At 36.0% G+C, this 17,399-nt stretch overlaps 1 protein-coding gene across 3 annotated transcripts in view; it reads left to right on the top strand.

Moving 5' to 3' along the window:
• The window catches only part of ATP8A1 (ATPase phospholipid transporting 8A1), a 295,356-nt gene that overhangs the window by 122,622 nt on the left and 155,335 nt on the right, over positions 1-17,399 (top strand). For all 3 annotated transcript variants that reach the window (XM_043970049.1, XM_043970048.1, XM_043970047.1), the window contains 5 exons: positions 6,376-6,448; positions 10,562-10,667; positions 12,741-12,823; positions 12,992-13,041; positions 16,941-17,010. In XM_043970049.1, the coding sequence (XP_043825984.1) occupies positions 6,376-6,448; positions 10,562-10,667; positions 12,741-12,823; positions 12,992-13,041; positions 16,941-17,010 (382 nt within the window). The remainder of the gene's footprint in view (positions 1-6,375; positions 6,449-10,561; positions 10,668-12,740; positions 12,824-12,991; positions 13,042-16,940; positions 17,011-17,399) is intronic.

Below are 17,399 nucleotides of genomic sequence, written 5' to 3'. Positions count from 1 at the left end.
CATTTCCCTTTGAAATAAGGGACTTGACAATTTCTAGGTAGCAAATTAACCATATATTATTGAGTAATCAGATTGTTTTGCCTAGTAATGGCTGGTATTCAATTTCATGCAGTTTCTTGACTTTGGGTTATTTAAATTTCCTCTGTCTGCTCTTTTACAAAATAGGATCATAGAATCTTAGGGTTAGAATGGGCCTAAAAGTCATCTAAGCAACACCCCCCATATCCCCCTGATGATAAGCCTGAGCACATTTTTGCAGCATCCCTAATACAGGGCCATTTAGCCTCTGCTTCAAGACTCCTAGTGAGGAGCACAAGGAAGCCCATTTTCTGTCAGAGCCTTTCTAACCATTATACTGTGTTTCCTTGTATCGAGTTGAAATCCTCCCCACTTTACCTGCCATTCATTAGGTTTTGTTCAGTCCTTCAGGGACAAAAAGATTAAGTCTAATTCTCCTTGCACATGACAACTCCTCAAATATTTAATGATAGCAATCATTCCTTTCACAATCCCCACCTCTTCTTTTCACTGGGCTAAACAATAACCAGTTTGTGATACAGTATTGAGCCCTGTTGTTATCTCAATTGCCCCTTTGGAACCTTTTCAGCTTTTTAATATCCTTCTTAAAATCTGGCATCCATCATGGACCACAGTACTCCAAGCAGCATATAATGCTTTTCATACACTAGACCTTTCTTCATTCAGTCTAACATTACATCAGGTTCACTTGACTATTAAATCACACAGACCTTCCAGTCCACTCAATCCACAAGCCTGTTTCATGTGGCCATCTAGCCACATTTCCTAAACTTATGCAATTGATTTAAAAAAAAAATACAATTGCACAATTACATTTATCTTTATTAAATTTGATGCGTGCAGATTTGGGCCCACATTTCTAAATTTCTTTTGGAATCCAATGTTGTCATGATATATATTTTGAAATTTTGATAAGTATATTACCTTTGTTGTCATCCAAGTCATGGACAAAAATGTTGAACAAAATAATACAGAGCCTTACAGCACTCTGCTAGAGACTCCATCCATTTTGTTTGTTTTTTGGCGGGGCAATGAGGGTTAAGTGACTTGCCCAAGGTCACACAGCTAGTAAGTGTCAAGCGTCTGATACCGGATTTGAACTCAGGTCCTCCTGAATCCAGGGCTGGTGCTCTATCCACTGCGCCATCTAGCTGCCCCCATCCATTTTGACCTTGACTGATGAAATATTTTTGTGTCAAGCAGTAGTAATGATAACTAACATTCATATGATGTCCTAAAATTTGCAAACCCCCCCCTTTTTTTTTTGCAGAGCCCTTTAAAAAATATCATTTATGTATTACTTCATTTGACCTTTGTAATAATCCTGTAAGGGAGATTTTATTGTTCAAGCATTTCAGTTGTGTCCAGCTCTTCATGACCCTATTTAGGGTTTTCTTCACAAAGATCCTAGAGTGGTTTGACATTTCTTTCTGCAGTTCATTTTTAAGATGAAGAAACTGAGGTAAAAAGGTTTAAGTGACTTGTCCAGGGTCACATAGCTAGTAAGTATTTTGAGGCCAGACTTGAACTCAAAAAGAGGAGTCTTCCTGACTGTAGGCCTAACACCCTATCAATGTGCTATCTAGCTGCCCCTATAAGGTAGATACTACATGTATTTTTATTGATAAGTAAACTGAGGCTCAGATAGCTTAAATGATCTCTGAGTGGTCATAAAGCTATTAAGTGTCAAAGATTTGAATCCAGGAATTCATCCCTTAAGTCCAGCACTTTATCTACTGTGCCACACTGTATTTCTACAGCCAGTGTTGAACCCATCCCACAATTCTATCCTTTCCTTGTTCTTACTGTTCGCAACATAGGTTTTAATTAAAACCCTTTTTATTGTCTTGAGCATTTATGAGAAACCTCCACCCATACTCTGCTTTATACTTTATGAGACCATATTTATGAATCATGAAACACTTGGATCCATCCTGAGTCATCTCTTGTACTATCTTTTTAAAAATTTAGCCTGTTAATGAGTTTCCCATACAGCCACATTGGTTTTCTTTAGGCATAGGCAACTCCCCACTTTCTTCATCAAAATATTTTGGGACTGTGCTGTCAGACTTTTGCTCTTAACATCATTCATTCCTCTTGAATTGATTTTTTTTCTTTTAGACTCTCAGACCACAGGATTCTACATAACTTTTCTCTGAACTCTGAAATCCTCCTTATGAATATCTGAAATATAGGTTAGTCTCTGCCTGGGTTTTTCCACTTCATCACTTTTTCCTAAGATTCTTGTAACTTCAGCTTCAGTAACCAATTCCTCCGAGGTCAGAATGAGATTCAAGATAGCTGTTTGTTTTGTCACTTCTAACTTGTAAGAGATGAAATTATCATCAAGGCAAGCAAGAACTTGCTGACTGTTATATTCTTAGCAGAGAGAGGCTTCCAAATAGCCCAAGTCTCCTTTTTCAATCTTATTCCATCTCTATCCCAATTCTGAGATTTGAGTACAGCACTTAGCATTCATTTCTTCCATCTGGTAGATTGATCTCTGCGGTGTGCTCTAATCATATTATTGTTTCTATTTCTCCCTCTTTTTAGCCTTACTCAAATATCCCTCCGTCATATTCCTCTCCTGCCCAAGTTCATGAATTCCTACACATCTCTGTATCTTCTTACTATCAATATTTTTCTATATGTTCTTTCTGTTCCTTTTTAACAATGGTATCCTTCCAGTGCTGCCTCCATGATGCTTTGTAGGTTTGTATTTTCTTCCTATAATTAAAATCTATGATCCCTTTTATGCATTTTCTTCAAATTAGTGTGTAGACATTTGAGACCATAAGAATCATTTCTGCCATTCCTTGTAATTTTCCCCCCTACAGATTCCTCTGCATTTCCCCTGTTATCCTTTCTATGATATAGATGCTACTCTATAGGGCATAAGGTTTAATAGTATGAATATGGGAAGCGTTTATAACCTGACAAGGGATAGCAAAGATCATAAAGAAAAATGTGTAGTTTTTATTACATAAAATTGAAAACCTCAGTCAGTTGAAAGGAAACAATTCACTGGGAAAAATACTTTGAAGGAAGTTTCTTTGTTAAAGGTCTTATATTCAAGATACAGAAGGAACTGATTTAAATATAGAACATGAGTGATTCCCCCACTAGATAAATAAGAGAGTATGAACACATAATTCTCAAAGGAATAAATTCAAACTATCAACAACAATGTGAGGGAAATGCTTCAAATCTCTAATAACTTTGAGGTTATGTCTCACACCAAAAACTATAGGGAAAAAAGGGAAAATTGCAGTTGTTGGAGGGGTTATGGTAAGATAGGCACACTAAGGAACTATTGGTGCAGCTTAACTTGGTCTAGCATTTCTGGAAATCAGTTTGCAGCTATACCCCCAAAGTCACTCTACTGTTCTGTATCTTTTGACCCAATTATACCACTGCAAGGTCTATGCCTCCACAGTATCAAAGAAAGAGGGAAGAGAATTAAGTGTACAAAATATTTATAGCAACTATATTTGTTGTATCTCAAAACTAGAAGTTGAGGAGGTGTCCATGAGTTAGGGAAGATCGAACAAATAGTATATCATGTAATGGAATGTTATTGAATAGTAAGAAATTATAAAAAGGGACAGGTTCATGGAAACCTGAGAAATCTTATATGAATTGATACAGCATGAAGAGAGTAGAGTCAGGAGAATAAGAAATTTTATCAATGAAAAAGAACAGCCTCAGCTCTAGAGGACTGATGATAAAGCTTACCATCTACCACCTGACAGAGTTCATATTCTCACAGTGAACAAGAAACATTGTTTTGGTCATGGCCAATATGTGGTTTTGTTTTCATTGGTTAGACATCTTTATTACAAGAGTTTGGGTTTTTCTTGTAAAATTCAGGAAGAGAAAAATTAACAGAATAAAAAAAACAACAACTAAGAAATCAAATGTTCTTGCTCATAGTTTCTAGATTCAAATTATTTGGTCCTGGAGACACATCATGATGTTTTCAGGGAAAGGCCTATGACTTCAAGGTTTTTTTCCTCTCATTTGAAGAGAATAGATAAATTGTCTGTTTTCAGTGAGCAGTGAACTCTATGCTTTTATGCTTTGTCATCCTTTAGTCAATTTTTTTCCTTTGAATAACAAAATTTAATTTTCTCTGTTGTATATCAGCTTATGTAAAAGCAGATCACTTTGAGAATCCTCCACTGGTCACATTTGATTTATATACAACATATCTGAGAAGCAGCATAGCATAGGGAAAAGAGAGCCAGCCTCAGAGTCAGACAGACTTGGGTTCTAGTACCACCTCTGACATGTGCATACTGGTTATAGAACTTTGAGCCAGTCATTCAGCCCCCAGGCAGCCGTCTACAACTAAGTGAGTGGCTAAACAGGTGCCAATAAGCTTTAATAGAAGGAATTCTTCTATTTTGATGAAATCAAAGGCCCTGTGTGTGTTTTTTGAAATAGCTTAACATGGAGAAAGTTCTCGTAACAGATTTTTCCATTCATTTCTAAGTGTCTTATTGTCTTCATACAGGCAAAATCATATGGAGTGTATAAAAAACTTAACCATTAGCTCAAAGCTTCAGTTAAGTGTTTTCTTCTCTTGCTCTGGAAGGCACTGACTCCAGTAACCTGGCTCAGTCACTAGCTTCTCATGTGACACTAGGCAAATTTCTCAAGTTCTCTCTGCCTCAGTATCTGAGAAGGCTCAGTTTTCTCTAAAGGCCTTTTCAGCTTTTAACTTTCATCTTATAAATGACTAGGTGGATCGCAATCCTTAGATGCAACAAAATACTACGTGGCCTTGAAGAATGGCAAATGGGGGCAGCTAGGTGGTGCAGTGGATAGAGCACCGGCCCTGGAATCAGGAGTACTTGAGTTCAAATCCGGCCTTAGACACTTAACACTTACTACCTGTGTGACCCTGGGCAAGTCACTTAACCCCAATTGCCTCACTAAAAAAAAAAAGAAAAAAAAAGAATGGCAAATGTTTGCACTATGAATAAATAAGGAAAGTGCCACTGTATGATCCTTGTAGAATGTATCAATAAATAATATGAAACAAAATGAAAAAAAAATGATGCTCTTTGTCCTTCTAATAAATGCAGCTGGTATAAAATAAAAACACTGATTGGCAGGTCAGATTGCCCAGAGTTTATTAAAACACGTAGGAACCAGTCCCAGTTTTTAGAAGGTCTCATAGTGGTTTTATTTATTTTATTTTGGGTTTTTTTTGGTGGGGCAATTGGGGTTAAGTGACTTGCCCAGGGTCACACAACTAGTAAGTGTTAAGTGTTTGATGCCAGATTTGAACTCAGTTCCTCCTGACTCCAGGGCCGGTGCTCTATCCACTGTGCCATCTAGCTGCCCCCTCATAGTGGTTTTAGAGTATTAAGAATATATAAGACAGGGGCAGCTAGGTGGCGCAGTGGATAGAGCACCGGCCTTAGAATCAGGAGTACCTGAGTTCAAATCTGGCCTCAGACACTTAACACTTACTAGTTGTGTGACCCTGGGCAAGTCACTTAACCCCAATTGCCTCACTAAAAAAAAAAAAAAAGAATATATAAGACAATTTCAAATAGGACAAATGTGTGTCAGAAATCAAAGAAGGATGTTCATGCCTAATAACTCTCTGAGCACAGAGAAATGGAACAATTTATGGTTATGAGACAAGGGAGTAAAACAAGTTTATACACTCTTACTTCAAGCCTAATTATAGGATGAATTACAAAGGTGCAAGCTCTAACCTTAAACTGGTGCTAGGTTTAATTGCTGCTTCTGATTTATGCTAGTTGTGTGACCATAGGCAAATAATCCTCCAAAAAAATTACAGTTGTTGAATTACATCAGTGGAGTTAGTTTCCACATCAGATGAAAACACAGGTATGAACTAATGTAAATATAAATATAAATGTAGATATAAGTATATATGTTCATATATGCATATAAGTAAATAATACAGCTCTAGGAAAATCTCTCAGTACCACAAATGCCATTCTGTATTTAAGAACAATTATTTCTTTCCTGATAATTAAAATTGCTTAATGTTATATTTCATGTTGCTAAGGCATAATTTTACATCTGGAAAATCAGCTGCAAGAGTACTTTTTATTTCCATCAGATCACAAAAGTGAGTCATGTTTTTAGGATCATTGGGTTCAAATACAACTTATTCTTGATGCAAATTATTTTTTGTAATATTTTTATTAGAAATACAAATATTATACTTATTAATTCTTTTGGATATAGAAGTTTAGTTGATTGTCTTGGGAACAGTGTGTGACAAATCGGTCTATACTCATGCTAATGAACCAATTTTTCTCTCTTCTTCCTCCTGCATCCCCAAATTAGGCAGGGCTCACAGCCTGGAGAAGAAAAAGTATTTAATGATTCATCGTTACTGGAAAATCTCGAAAGCAATCATGTAAGTGGCATGGAAACATTTTTTTAATTTTTATGAGAAATGATAAAAGAGGTCTTCTGAAGCACAAACTGCCTTCTCTGTATATTTCTTCTTAAATAATGAATCTGTGGGAATATCGTAATTTCTCATTTGTATACATATTTAACAAATGTTATAATAACATTACTGAATCAGTAGTAACCTGGCAAAGAATGTTTAGTTTTTAACAAGTGGGTTTTTTCAAAATACCTTCTATGAATTAATTGTGAAACTCTTTATTCTTGCTAAATAGTAAATACCATTTCCACAAAGTAACATAGTATACATGTAGTCCAAACCAAACCTGAAAAAAGTCTCCTCTGTAACATACGGGATGAAGAAGTCATCCATCTTTCACCAGAAGTCTTCAAATGATGAAAAACTCATTATTTCCTGAGGCAGCCCATTTTATTTTTAGATAAGCTAGAAAGATTTTCTTGACATAAAGCCTCTTTGATCTCTTTGAAGTTAACCTCTCCAGTTCCCAGTCTTTGTTCCTGTTTTTGCCCTACAGGGCCAACCAAAGAAGTCTTCCCTATGTCTCAAACTCTCAGGTACGCTAGTGTTCTCTTCTTTAGGCTAACGACACTCCTTGTTCTTCAGTTGATCTTCATATAGTATCAACTCAAGGACTTTGACTATCCTGGTTGCTCCTCTCTGTCTTATGTCTTTCTCAAACTGGGGTACCCAGAACTGAACACAACACTACAGGTGTGGTCTTTCCAGGACAAAGTAGAGCAAGAATATTTCTCCTTATTCCTGGAAGCTATGACTCTCTTATTGGAGCCAAATATTATGTTAGCTTTTTTTGGCTGCCATGTTATATATTGTTGACTCTTACTGTGCTTACAATCCACCAAATTCCTCCACTCTTTTTCAGGCAACTCCTGTCTAACTCTGCCTCACCAGTTGGCATTTGTGAAGTGTATTTTTTTTTTTTTGCAGGACAATGAGGGTTAAGTGACTTGCCCAGGTTCACACAACTAGTAAATGTCAAGTGTCTGAGGTCAGATTTGAACTCGGGTCCTCCTGAATCTAGGGCTAGTGCTTTATCCACTGCTCCACCTAGCTGCCCCCGAAGTGTATTTTTTAAAACATGAATATAATGGCCCATAGGCATTAATTAACCTGCCCCAAATCATAAATCTGATCTAGATCTGTATAAAACTCCAGCCTTCCAATATTAGGAGAACAAGATTCACTAAGAAGTTGTTTCCTTCGGTCTTCACTATCTTTAACCCCTTGCAAATTAAGTTATAAAACTCAAAACACCTGAAAATATAAACCATTGTTTTACCTCTTGGCCACTCATCATATTTTGCTCTTGGAGACTCTGTGGAGATAATTTTTGAAGATAAGAGGGGTTCTACTTCAATGAGTTAGAAGAGTAGCCCATTGTCAAAGGAATATAAATCTTTTTTCTGAGAAAGACTTAAGAATTCAAGGTAAAGAAGCCAAAAGAAAAGAATCAAAAGATTGGGGCCCCCTTTGTTGTCATTGTCAGCCCATCTACCCCAGAGGCACTAATCCTACTCTTTCAGTACCATCTCTTACTACTACCCTCCATGTGCTACAGGCTCCAGCCCAGTGGACCTATTCTCTGCACTTTCTCCCTCTCCCCTCTGTGTTCTTCCACTCTATATGCCTTTGATCACATTGCTCCCTATGGCTTAGAAGGATCCTTCATCATCTTCTACTGTGTAATTCCTAACTGTTCTTTAAAACCCAGCTCAGAAGCTAGCCACTGCCCACAATTATAACTCTTTGCTTTGCAGTGTGCTGTATTACAGCCATTGGTGTTTTAGTGCTAGGAAGCTATGGAGTTCTCAAGCTATAGAGCTTCCCAGGGTAGAAGATTGAGTGCTGGAAAGACAGGAGTTCAAATCTGGCCTCAGTTACTCACTAGCTGTGTGATCCTGGGCAAGTCACTTAACCTCTTTCACTTTCAATTGCTACATATATAAAATGGAGAAATAATAGCAGGTATCTCAGGGTTTTTTGTTGTAAGGATAAAATGAGATCACATATGCAAGTCACTTTGCAAATCTTAGTTTGTTATATAAGTGCTATTATTGTTGTTTTTCTTTATTTCCCTGTTAAATTGCCATTTCTACTACAACAGAGAAGGTATGTCCTAAACGCTGTATCCCTCCATGTGTCTGGTACAATGCTCTGTACACAGGCAATTAATAAATATTTAAACGTACAAGTGAATAATTATTATACTTTGCATTTGGATGGTACTTGATATTTAGAAAGCTTTTTAATTGAGCTTATTTTACCTTCACAAGAACTCTATGAGCTGCTGGCTAGAGAGTTATTAATATTCTCCATCTTCTTGGTGAGGAAGCAGAGAGGCTATTCAACTTGCTTAGTGTCACAGATCTAACAAATATCTGAAGCAACTTAGAAACCCAGGTCCTCCTGACTCCATGTCAGCACTCTATCTACTGTGGCTCTCATGAATATAATACTACTTGGAAGTCTGGAAAGCATTTTATATAGAGTAGCTCATTTGATCCTTACAATAACCTTTTGAGATAGAAGTGCTCTTTTCTCCATTTTAAAGATGATAAAATTGATGTTTAGAGACATTTTCATGATTTTCCCAGGATCACAAGGCTAATGAGTATCTGAAATAGGATTTGAACCCAGGTCTTCTTTACTCCAAGTCCCACACTTTATCAACTGTACCACCTCGTTACTTCGTGCATGGACTTTTGTAATAGAAGTGATGAGAACCTGAACCAGTGTTGTATCAGTATCAAAGGAGAAAAGGGAATACGTACAAGAGATGTTACAAATATGGAAACAACAGGACTGGATTGGATTGGATTGGAGGGAGAGAGAGAACAAGGAGTCCAAGGTTCACAAAAGAGATTGTGAATATTAGGTCAGGGCTGCCAAGTGCTCTCTTAGGCTAACTCCCCTACTTCCTTTAGCTAGTCCTTCTTTAGCTCAGATGTGAGGTTTCCTCTTTAGCTGCCCTCATTCCTATTCCAGATTATCAATGGCCTTTCTAAAACATGATATCCAGAACCAAACAGTACCCCAGGGAGTATAACTTTATTCACACTATTCATCTGTCAATATAGCTTAAGACTACATTAGGCTACTCAGTCAACATGTCATATAACAATGCCTCTAAGTTGGGTTGGTTGGGTTGTTGTTGTTGTTTTACCAAATAGGAAAGGACCAAATAAATAAATGGTCTTCTACCTGATATGTCTTCCATTTTGTACTTAGACAATTAATTTTAAACCCACATGCAAGACTTCACATTTATTGCTATTAAATTTCACAATGTTCTATTTGGCCCATCTTTCCAGTCCACCAAGGTCCTTTTAGATCCCTATTCTATCGAACAGCTATCCCTCTCTACATCTCAGTATCTTCAGTTTTTGTAACTGTCACCTCGGCCTTCATTCAGGTCACTGATAATATTGAATAAAACAAAGCCAGAACAGATTCCCCAGGGCATTTCTCCTGGAAGTGCCCTTCTAGGTTGACATTGATCCACGTCTGGACTCTGGGTAAATTGTTTCAGCCAGTTCCAAATCGACCCAACTACACTGTTATCCAGTGTACATCTCTCCATCTTAATCATAAATAATCAAAGAATTTCAGAGCAACTTGTCCACAAAAATAATATGTGGAATTTTGTAAAAAGCCATGACAAAATCCAGGTATTGTATGTCTATAAAACTTCTATAAGCTATCATTTTATTAATCTTCTTTAATTTCCCTTGCCATAATACAAGTTTCATGAGGGTAGGGATTATGTTTTATTGTCATATTTCCTATATCCATTGTACTATATTAGAGTATCTTATATGCGTTAAGAAATTCAATTAATATTTGTTGAATGAGTCAGTTCTGTAACTAAAACCTTCTAGACAACAGAATATTTGCCTATTTAATTTTTCTTCAGTGCAAATTCTCACTTCCAAATTGGTGGTGGTAGTATCCTAACCCATAGAGATATCTTGATTTTTAAAGGAATTTAGGAAAGACATAAGTTGATAATGTTTTTCTCACTAGTTAGAAAACTTAAATGATAAGCATAGTTTTATTCATTTGTTCTTTCCTCTCTAGCCAACTGCGCCAATTATATGTGAATTTCTTACAATGATGGCCGTCTGTCATACAGCAGTACCAGAACGGGAAGGTGATAAAATTATTTACCAAGCAGCATCTCCAGGTAACAACTAAGTAATTGTCAAAATTTTCACCACAGAAAATGATTCTGTTTGCAAATAAAATCTCATTCCCTAGGATTTAGCATTATCCATTTAGTTATTTTCCCAAAGTGAACTGATAACTATTTCTAAAAGTGAGATAATCACTGCCTGATAGAATCCACTTTATGCAGAATAAAAGCCTCACTTTCATAGTTTGAAAGCTTTGGCTTTATTCACCCAATTGAAATGATTGATAATTTAAAAAATTCATAACTTATGTTAAATTTTTAATAAATAAGTCCTCCAAATAATGAATATAACCCTGAAATGAAAAACATTTCCTGATATGTATATCAATTGGTCAACAATGTGTGTTATTTATTCCTTCTTTATGAATAACTAGACTTAAGGTAAGAGCAGTAAACTGTCAGTGCAAGTAACCTTCCAGGAAGAAAATTCCTCTTGCCCAGGAGCAGGAAGCCCATAATGTACATCTTTTTCTACTGTGGAGATACTAAGCAAATTTGTATTGGAAGCTTATTTCAGTGAGAACGGACTAGATCATGAAAAGATTTTCAAGGTAGTTTATTGGTGTTGCTTCTGTTATGGTGATTTACTAGTCATTGAGAACTTAGGTACCAAATGGGTAACTAAGATTTAAGTCTGAAACTGATGACATAGACAGTTTTATAAACCCAAAACTCTCAAGAAAGTAAATAGAATCTGGAGAATAGTATGTTCTATATTGACATGGTGGGTGATTTATAAAACTCCACAAAACAAACTAGTACCCCATAAAACATTGTCATATTTCATAGAGTCCAGGCTACATAGTTATAAAGCATTTAGCATAGTGCCTGGCACATAGTAGGCTTTTTTTATTCTTTTTTTTTTTTTAAGTGAGGCAGTTGGGGTTAAGTGACTTGCCCAGGGTCACACAGCTAGTAAGTGTTAAGTGTCTGAGGCCGGATTTGAACTCAGGTCCTCCTGAATCCAGGGCTGGTGCTCTGTTCACTGAGCCGCCTAGCTGCCCCTACATAGTAGGCTTTTAATAAATGCTTGCTCCCTTCCCTTAATATTACTTTTTCCTTCTAGTGTTGCCATGTTGGGGTATTTGTTAATCAAACTTCAGTTCTAAAGGTGCTGAGCAAGAACGGACGTATGTCAAATCATTAGAATTTCAGAGCTAGAAAAGATCTCACAAATCCTCTGGTCTAGTTTTCTCATTTTACATATAAGGAAGCTGAGGTTAGAATGACTAAGTGCCTTACTGAAAGTCACATGATCAGTAGCAAAACCAACACTTTAACTCAGGTCTTATGACTCTCAGAATAAGAACCTTTCAGCTATGCTATGATATAATGTGGGATACCATCAATTAACAGAAACCCAGGGAGTATTTGGTTAATTTAAAAAAATATTTAATTTATTAGCGCTTCTTTTTATATTAACATATTGGCATTCCATATGTTCCATAATATATGAATTTTAAAAGTATATTTGTTATTTCAGATCATTATTTTGATTTTTTTCTCCAAATTTGTGATTTCATTAAGGTCAGGAGTTGCCTATATATAAAATCCCTTCATTGATGCAGATAGACCACTCCTCTTTAATTTATTATAGCTAACATTTTCATAGTGTTTTAAGGTTTGCAAAGTGTTTTACATAAATTACCTCATTTGATCCTCAAAACAACCCTATGAGGTAGGTGCTATTAAACTGAGCCAGACAGAGGTTAAGTGACTTCCCTAGGGTCATGTAGCTAGTAAGTATCTGAAACCAGACTTGAACTTAGGTTGCCCTGACTCCAAGTCTAGCTCTTTATCCACCATGCCACCTAGATGCCTATGCTTAGCAACTTTAGAATTGCCTATGACACTGAAAACTTAAGCCAACAGCAAGCATTTATTAACCTCCTAAGGTATACCACAAATTGGACTTGCCCACACTCACCCAGCCATTACATGTTAAAAACTGGAGCTGACTCCAGGTCTTCCTTCTCTAAGGCCAGTTCTCTCTATATATTAAACCACAATATTTCTCCAGTGCTTCCATGGTAATCACTAATATCAAATGATTTCTTAAAACAGATGAAGGAGCCCTTGTCAGAGCTGCTAAACAGCTGAATTTTGTTTTCACTGGAAGAACACCTGATTCAGTCATTATAGATTCAGTAAGTTCATATTAAGAAAATGTATTTCAAAAGAGAACATATTTGTGTTAATATTTTCTATGTGAATGCATAATTATAGTTTTAATACTAAATCTTTAAAAACTTAATATAAAATTTATGCAAAAGCCAAAAAAGACTAATTACTGTTGGGTTTTTTCCGCCTCTTAGCTTGGACAGGAAGAAAGATATGAATTACTCAATGTCCTGGAGTTTACCAGGTAAACCACCTATTCCATCAATTTTTTCACTGTTTTCTAAATCACTAATGTATGGGGTTTGTCAATGCTTATTTTTATTTAAATGTTTTAATAATGTGTACTTTATGTTTAACTGAATTTGGTTACACTTACTCGAAAACATTTAAATTTTGTCTATAAAAGTTAATAAGAATGTCTTTAGTTGATAGTCATAGGCAAAGCATTTCAAAGTGTACCAGAATAGGATTTGAGATGAATATTTTGGACAGATTTTCCATTCTGCATCACTAATAGGTCCAGAGATCAATGGCCAACTAACAGAGAACAAACAATTAGAAAATTAATTAATTGTTTCTATTAACATTTTTCTAGGGTAATTGTTTCCTTCATCCCTTCTACATTGATCAGTAACATTTCTGTGACTTGTTTCTTCATTCATATATGATTTCCTTTGTTCTAAGACAGCTGTACCTAGTTAGTTGTTCTTTATCAAAAGGAGATAAATACTTCTTTTCTGATTACTATTTTTTCATTCAAATTCCTTAACTTTTTGGGAAATAAATTATTCTAAAAATAAGCACCAAAAAGAGCATTTCTGTATACACAGAAGAACAGAAAAAGAGGATATTCTAGGAAACCATGAGTCTGTTTCATAGAGATTGCTTTTTCTAAAGATTCTACACATTAACTTTCAAAACTGTCCTGATAATCTGTGCTTCCTTTTGTTCTCTTCTATGCATTTTAAAAAAAAAAAACATTAGTGGCACTCTTTTATTCTAGCATTACTATTGCTAAATTCCTCTTCCTCCCAACCCTGCTTCTCCAGATATAAACCAAGAAAAAAAAAAAGAAAAAACCTTCACAATAAATTATCGAAGTCAAGCAAAATTAATCCACACAGTGACCGTGTCCAAATACATGTCCAGTAATTTGTGTCCATCCCCTCTCTGTCAGATTGGTAACATCATTCATAGGTCCTCTGGAAACATATTTGGCAATTGAATGGATCAGAGATCTTAAATCTTTCACTTGGTTCTTCTCGTTTCTGCTTCAGTTCATATTACCCAGGATTCTCCCAAAGTCTCTCTTTGGTCATTTCGTATATCACGATAACATTCTATTACATTAATATACCACAATTTGATAACCCATTCCCCCAAGCTAAGTCACCCTCTTAGAATCTAGCTCTTTTCCCTCCCATTTTAGTCTCCTCCTGCAAGAGCAGGAAATTTATTTGACTTGGGACTGTTCCCTGCCCAGTATCATCCTCTCTCTTAATCCTTCCCTTTCTTATACCCCCTTATTTCCCTGTTGACTCTGATGGTTTTCTGCACCAGGCTATTTGAGTTTGATATTCTTCTGTCCGTTTCATATAAGAACTGAGATTCATCTGATGCCCACTTCCTCCATACTTCCTACCATGTTTATATATTCTTCTACCCATGCACCACAATTATGATAAATCACGTAGCTTCTTCCAGTTTGCTCAAATAGATTTGCATTTCTAAGTTTCTATGGACTTGTGTTTATCTTTCAAAATTCCTACTCAGTTTAGTCTTTTTGTAATAAATATTTGAAAGTCCTTTATTCCATTAGAGGTCCATGTTTTCTCCCTGTATAATTGTCTGCAGCTTTGCTGGTAATTTATTCTTGATTGTAGCTTTATCTCCTTTGCCTTTTAAAACATTATATTCCAAGATATCCTCATTTTTAGTAGAAGCTTCCAGGTCTTCTGTGATCTTGACTGTAGTTCCTTGATATTCAAATTGCTTCTTTCTTTTTGGATACTTGCAGTATTTTTTTTTCTATGACATGGGAAGTCTAAATTTTGGCATGAAATTCTCAAGACTTCCTCCTGCAGTTCTCCTCAGGGGGTGATTAGTAGATTCTATTTTCCATTTTCCTTTGAGTTCTGATAGATTTGGGCAGTTTTCTTTGTGATTTCATGAAATATAACATCTAACTTTTTTTTTTTTTTAGTGAGGCAATTGGGGTTAAGTGACTTGCCCAGGGTCACACAGCTAGTAAGTGTTAAGTGCCTGAGGCCGGATTTGAACTCAGGTACTCCTGACTCCAGGGCTGGTGCTCTATTCACTGTGCTACCTAGCTGCCCCATCTAACCTTTTTTTAAAAAAAAAATTCATGGTTTTTCAGAGATCCCAACAATCCTTTAATTATCTCTACTTGACTTCTTTTTCAGGTTATTTTTTTTTTACCTCAGATATAATTTTTTTTCATTCTTTTGGGTTTTTTTAAATATTTCTTCCTATATCCTATCTGATCTATTCTAGTTTTCAGGGATTTCATTTCTTGAGAAGGGTCTTTCTCTCCTAAGCTACTTATCCTACATTCAATTCTTTTATTCCCTGCTTCATTTTTCCTAGGTATTCACATAGTACTTGTTTAAAAAAAAAACTACTTTTTTCCTTTGAATTTCTGCTTACAGAAATTGTTGTTGAGTAATTTGGTGAATCTCTAGATTCCCTTTAATTTTTAATACTCATTTGTGTTTTCTTTAATTTATTAATCCCTTCAGTTTTACTTCCTGCCTTGTACTAGTGCCAGGCTCCACCCCACTTTTGGATAGAATGATGGATTCTGTTTGATCTTATCCTAGATCCCCTGGGTTCTTGCTAACCTCCAACTTTGGGGGTAAGGCCTCTGGATTCAGTATACTGGATACTCAAAGCCCTCTCTAGAATCTCAGGACTGAGTATCTGAGACCACAGAGTCCCTGAGCCTGGGCTGCCCTTGTCTGAGAACATGAGTATTGTGGTCTGAGAATTCTGTGATCCTGCTCTGGTCAGTGGGTCCTGGGGAGGTTCCCTAAGGTTTCTAAAGACTTCACCCTGGGGTTTTCTTGAGGGAGCCATCTGCTTTTGCTACCTTCACAAAAAAAAAAAAAAAGGAGCAAAAGAAAAGCAAGCTGCTTTTAATTCATTATATATTACTATCAAATAAAAATACCTAAAAACATATATTACTAACTTAATTTTAAATGCAACCATTAGTGTATGAAATAGACTGCTATACCTAACTACTGCAACATACCCAATGAATCTCAAAACAATTCTTGCTCATAAACAGGGAGGGGACAAGGGAGGAAGGGAGAATCATAGGTGCAATTGTATCATAAAAGAACCTTTTTCCAGTCATGGAAAAAGAACATGTAGGATTCCAAATGAAGACCTAGCATCTTTTTTATGGTGCCATTCTGTTCTCGATGTAATTTGCTGTCTTTTTATTGATGCATTGAAACATTTTGTGCATTTGGCAGGCAGTTTTCATTAAACTGTGCTTATCTGTATCATCAACCACAGTGATGAAATGTTTGTTCTTCATGGCTCAGATTTATTTATGTAAATTAGATTTTGCATGATACTAGTGGGCCGCCTCCAGTCACTGAAGAAGGATCATTTTAAATGTCCAAGTTCTTGTTTTAAGGGTCAGTAATAAACTTAATCAGTGTTTTTATTAAAAATTAAAAACAGATTGATTACATTTCCTTTTTAACCACATTCTCTTTTAAACATGTAATTCATCTACTAAGATACATATTTATTTGGATAAATATACCAAACCTGAAAACACTGAATCAGAACCTATCACAGGGGTTAACTTTTTCCCCAGGAGTAGCATTTTGGGAGGCACATTAACTCTTTCAGGTCACTAGAGGACCGTTTTCTAAATTATTCCTCCCAGATAGTATATCATGCCCCAGTGCCTTGAAAAATTTAATGTTGCTTCAAAAATACCTAACTTTACTCCTGGGGAATAGTTTGTTTGTCCGGAAGGATGTGGCCCATTATTGGTTCGAATTTATTTCTGCACTGCGAGTATTAAAGTCTGTGATGCATGGCAAGCTTTTCTATGTACATTCTGGTCTAAGTGCACATTATGGAAAACCTCTTTTCTTTCAGCACCAGAAAAAGAATGTCAGTGATTGTCCGCACTCCATCCGGGAAGTTACGGCTCTACTGCAAAGGAGCAGTAAGGTTCTATTTTGCATTGTTAGAGTTTTGATTTATGAGCGTTTATAAATGCATATTCTAGGCAAAAGGGAACATTTCCATGATGGAAATGTAACACAGATGTTTAGCATGAAGTCGTTGACATCAACCCCTGTTGATGTTTTGCGGTAATGTTATCCAGCCTCTTTTAGTGAAATGTGGGGCTTCTTGTGCATAAACCGCATGCTTTGAAGAATTTGTTTTAGGTTATTTTATGATTCAGTTTTAATATGTAAATATTGATGCTAATATTGTAAAAGTCTGTTAGGATACATTTAAATTGGGGGATTTTCTTCATTATAAATATGATGGTCAAAATTAATGAGGCTTATTTTGTTTTTCAGGCCATCAAAATAAAAAGACTATTTT

This window comes from Dromiciops gliroides, chromosome 6, assembly GCF_019393635.1.
Source record: "Dromiciops gliroides isolate mDroGli1 chromosome 6, mDroGli1.pri, whole genome shotgun sequence".
Classification (NCBI taxonomy): Eukaryota; Metazoa; Chordata; class Mammalia; order Microbiotheria; family Microbiotheriidae; genus Dromiciops; species Dromiciops gliroides.
The sequence above is the reverse complement of the archived record's forward strand: the minus strand, read 5'-3'. Positions and strand labels throughout refer to the sequence as shown.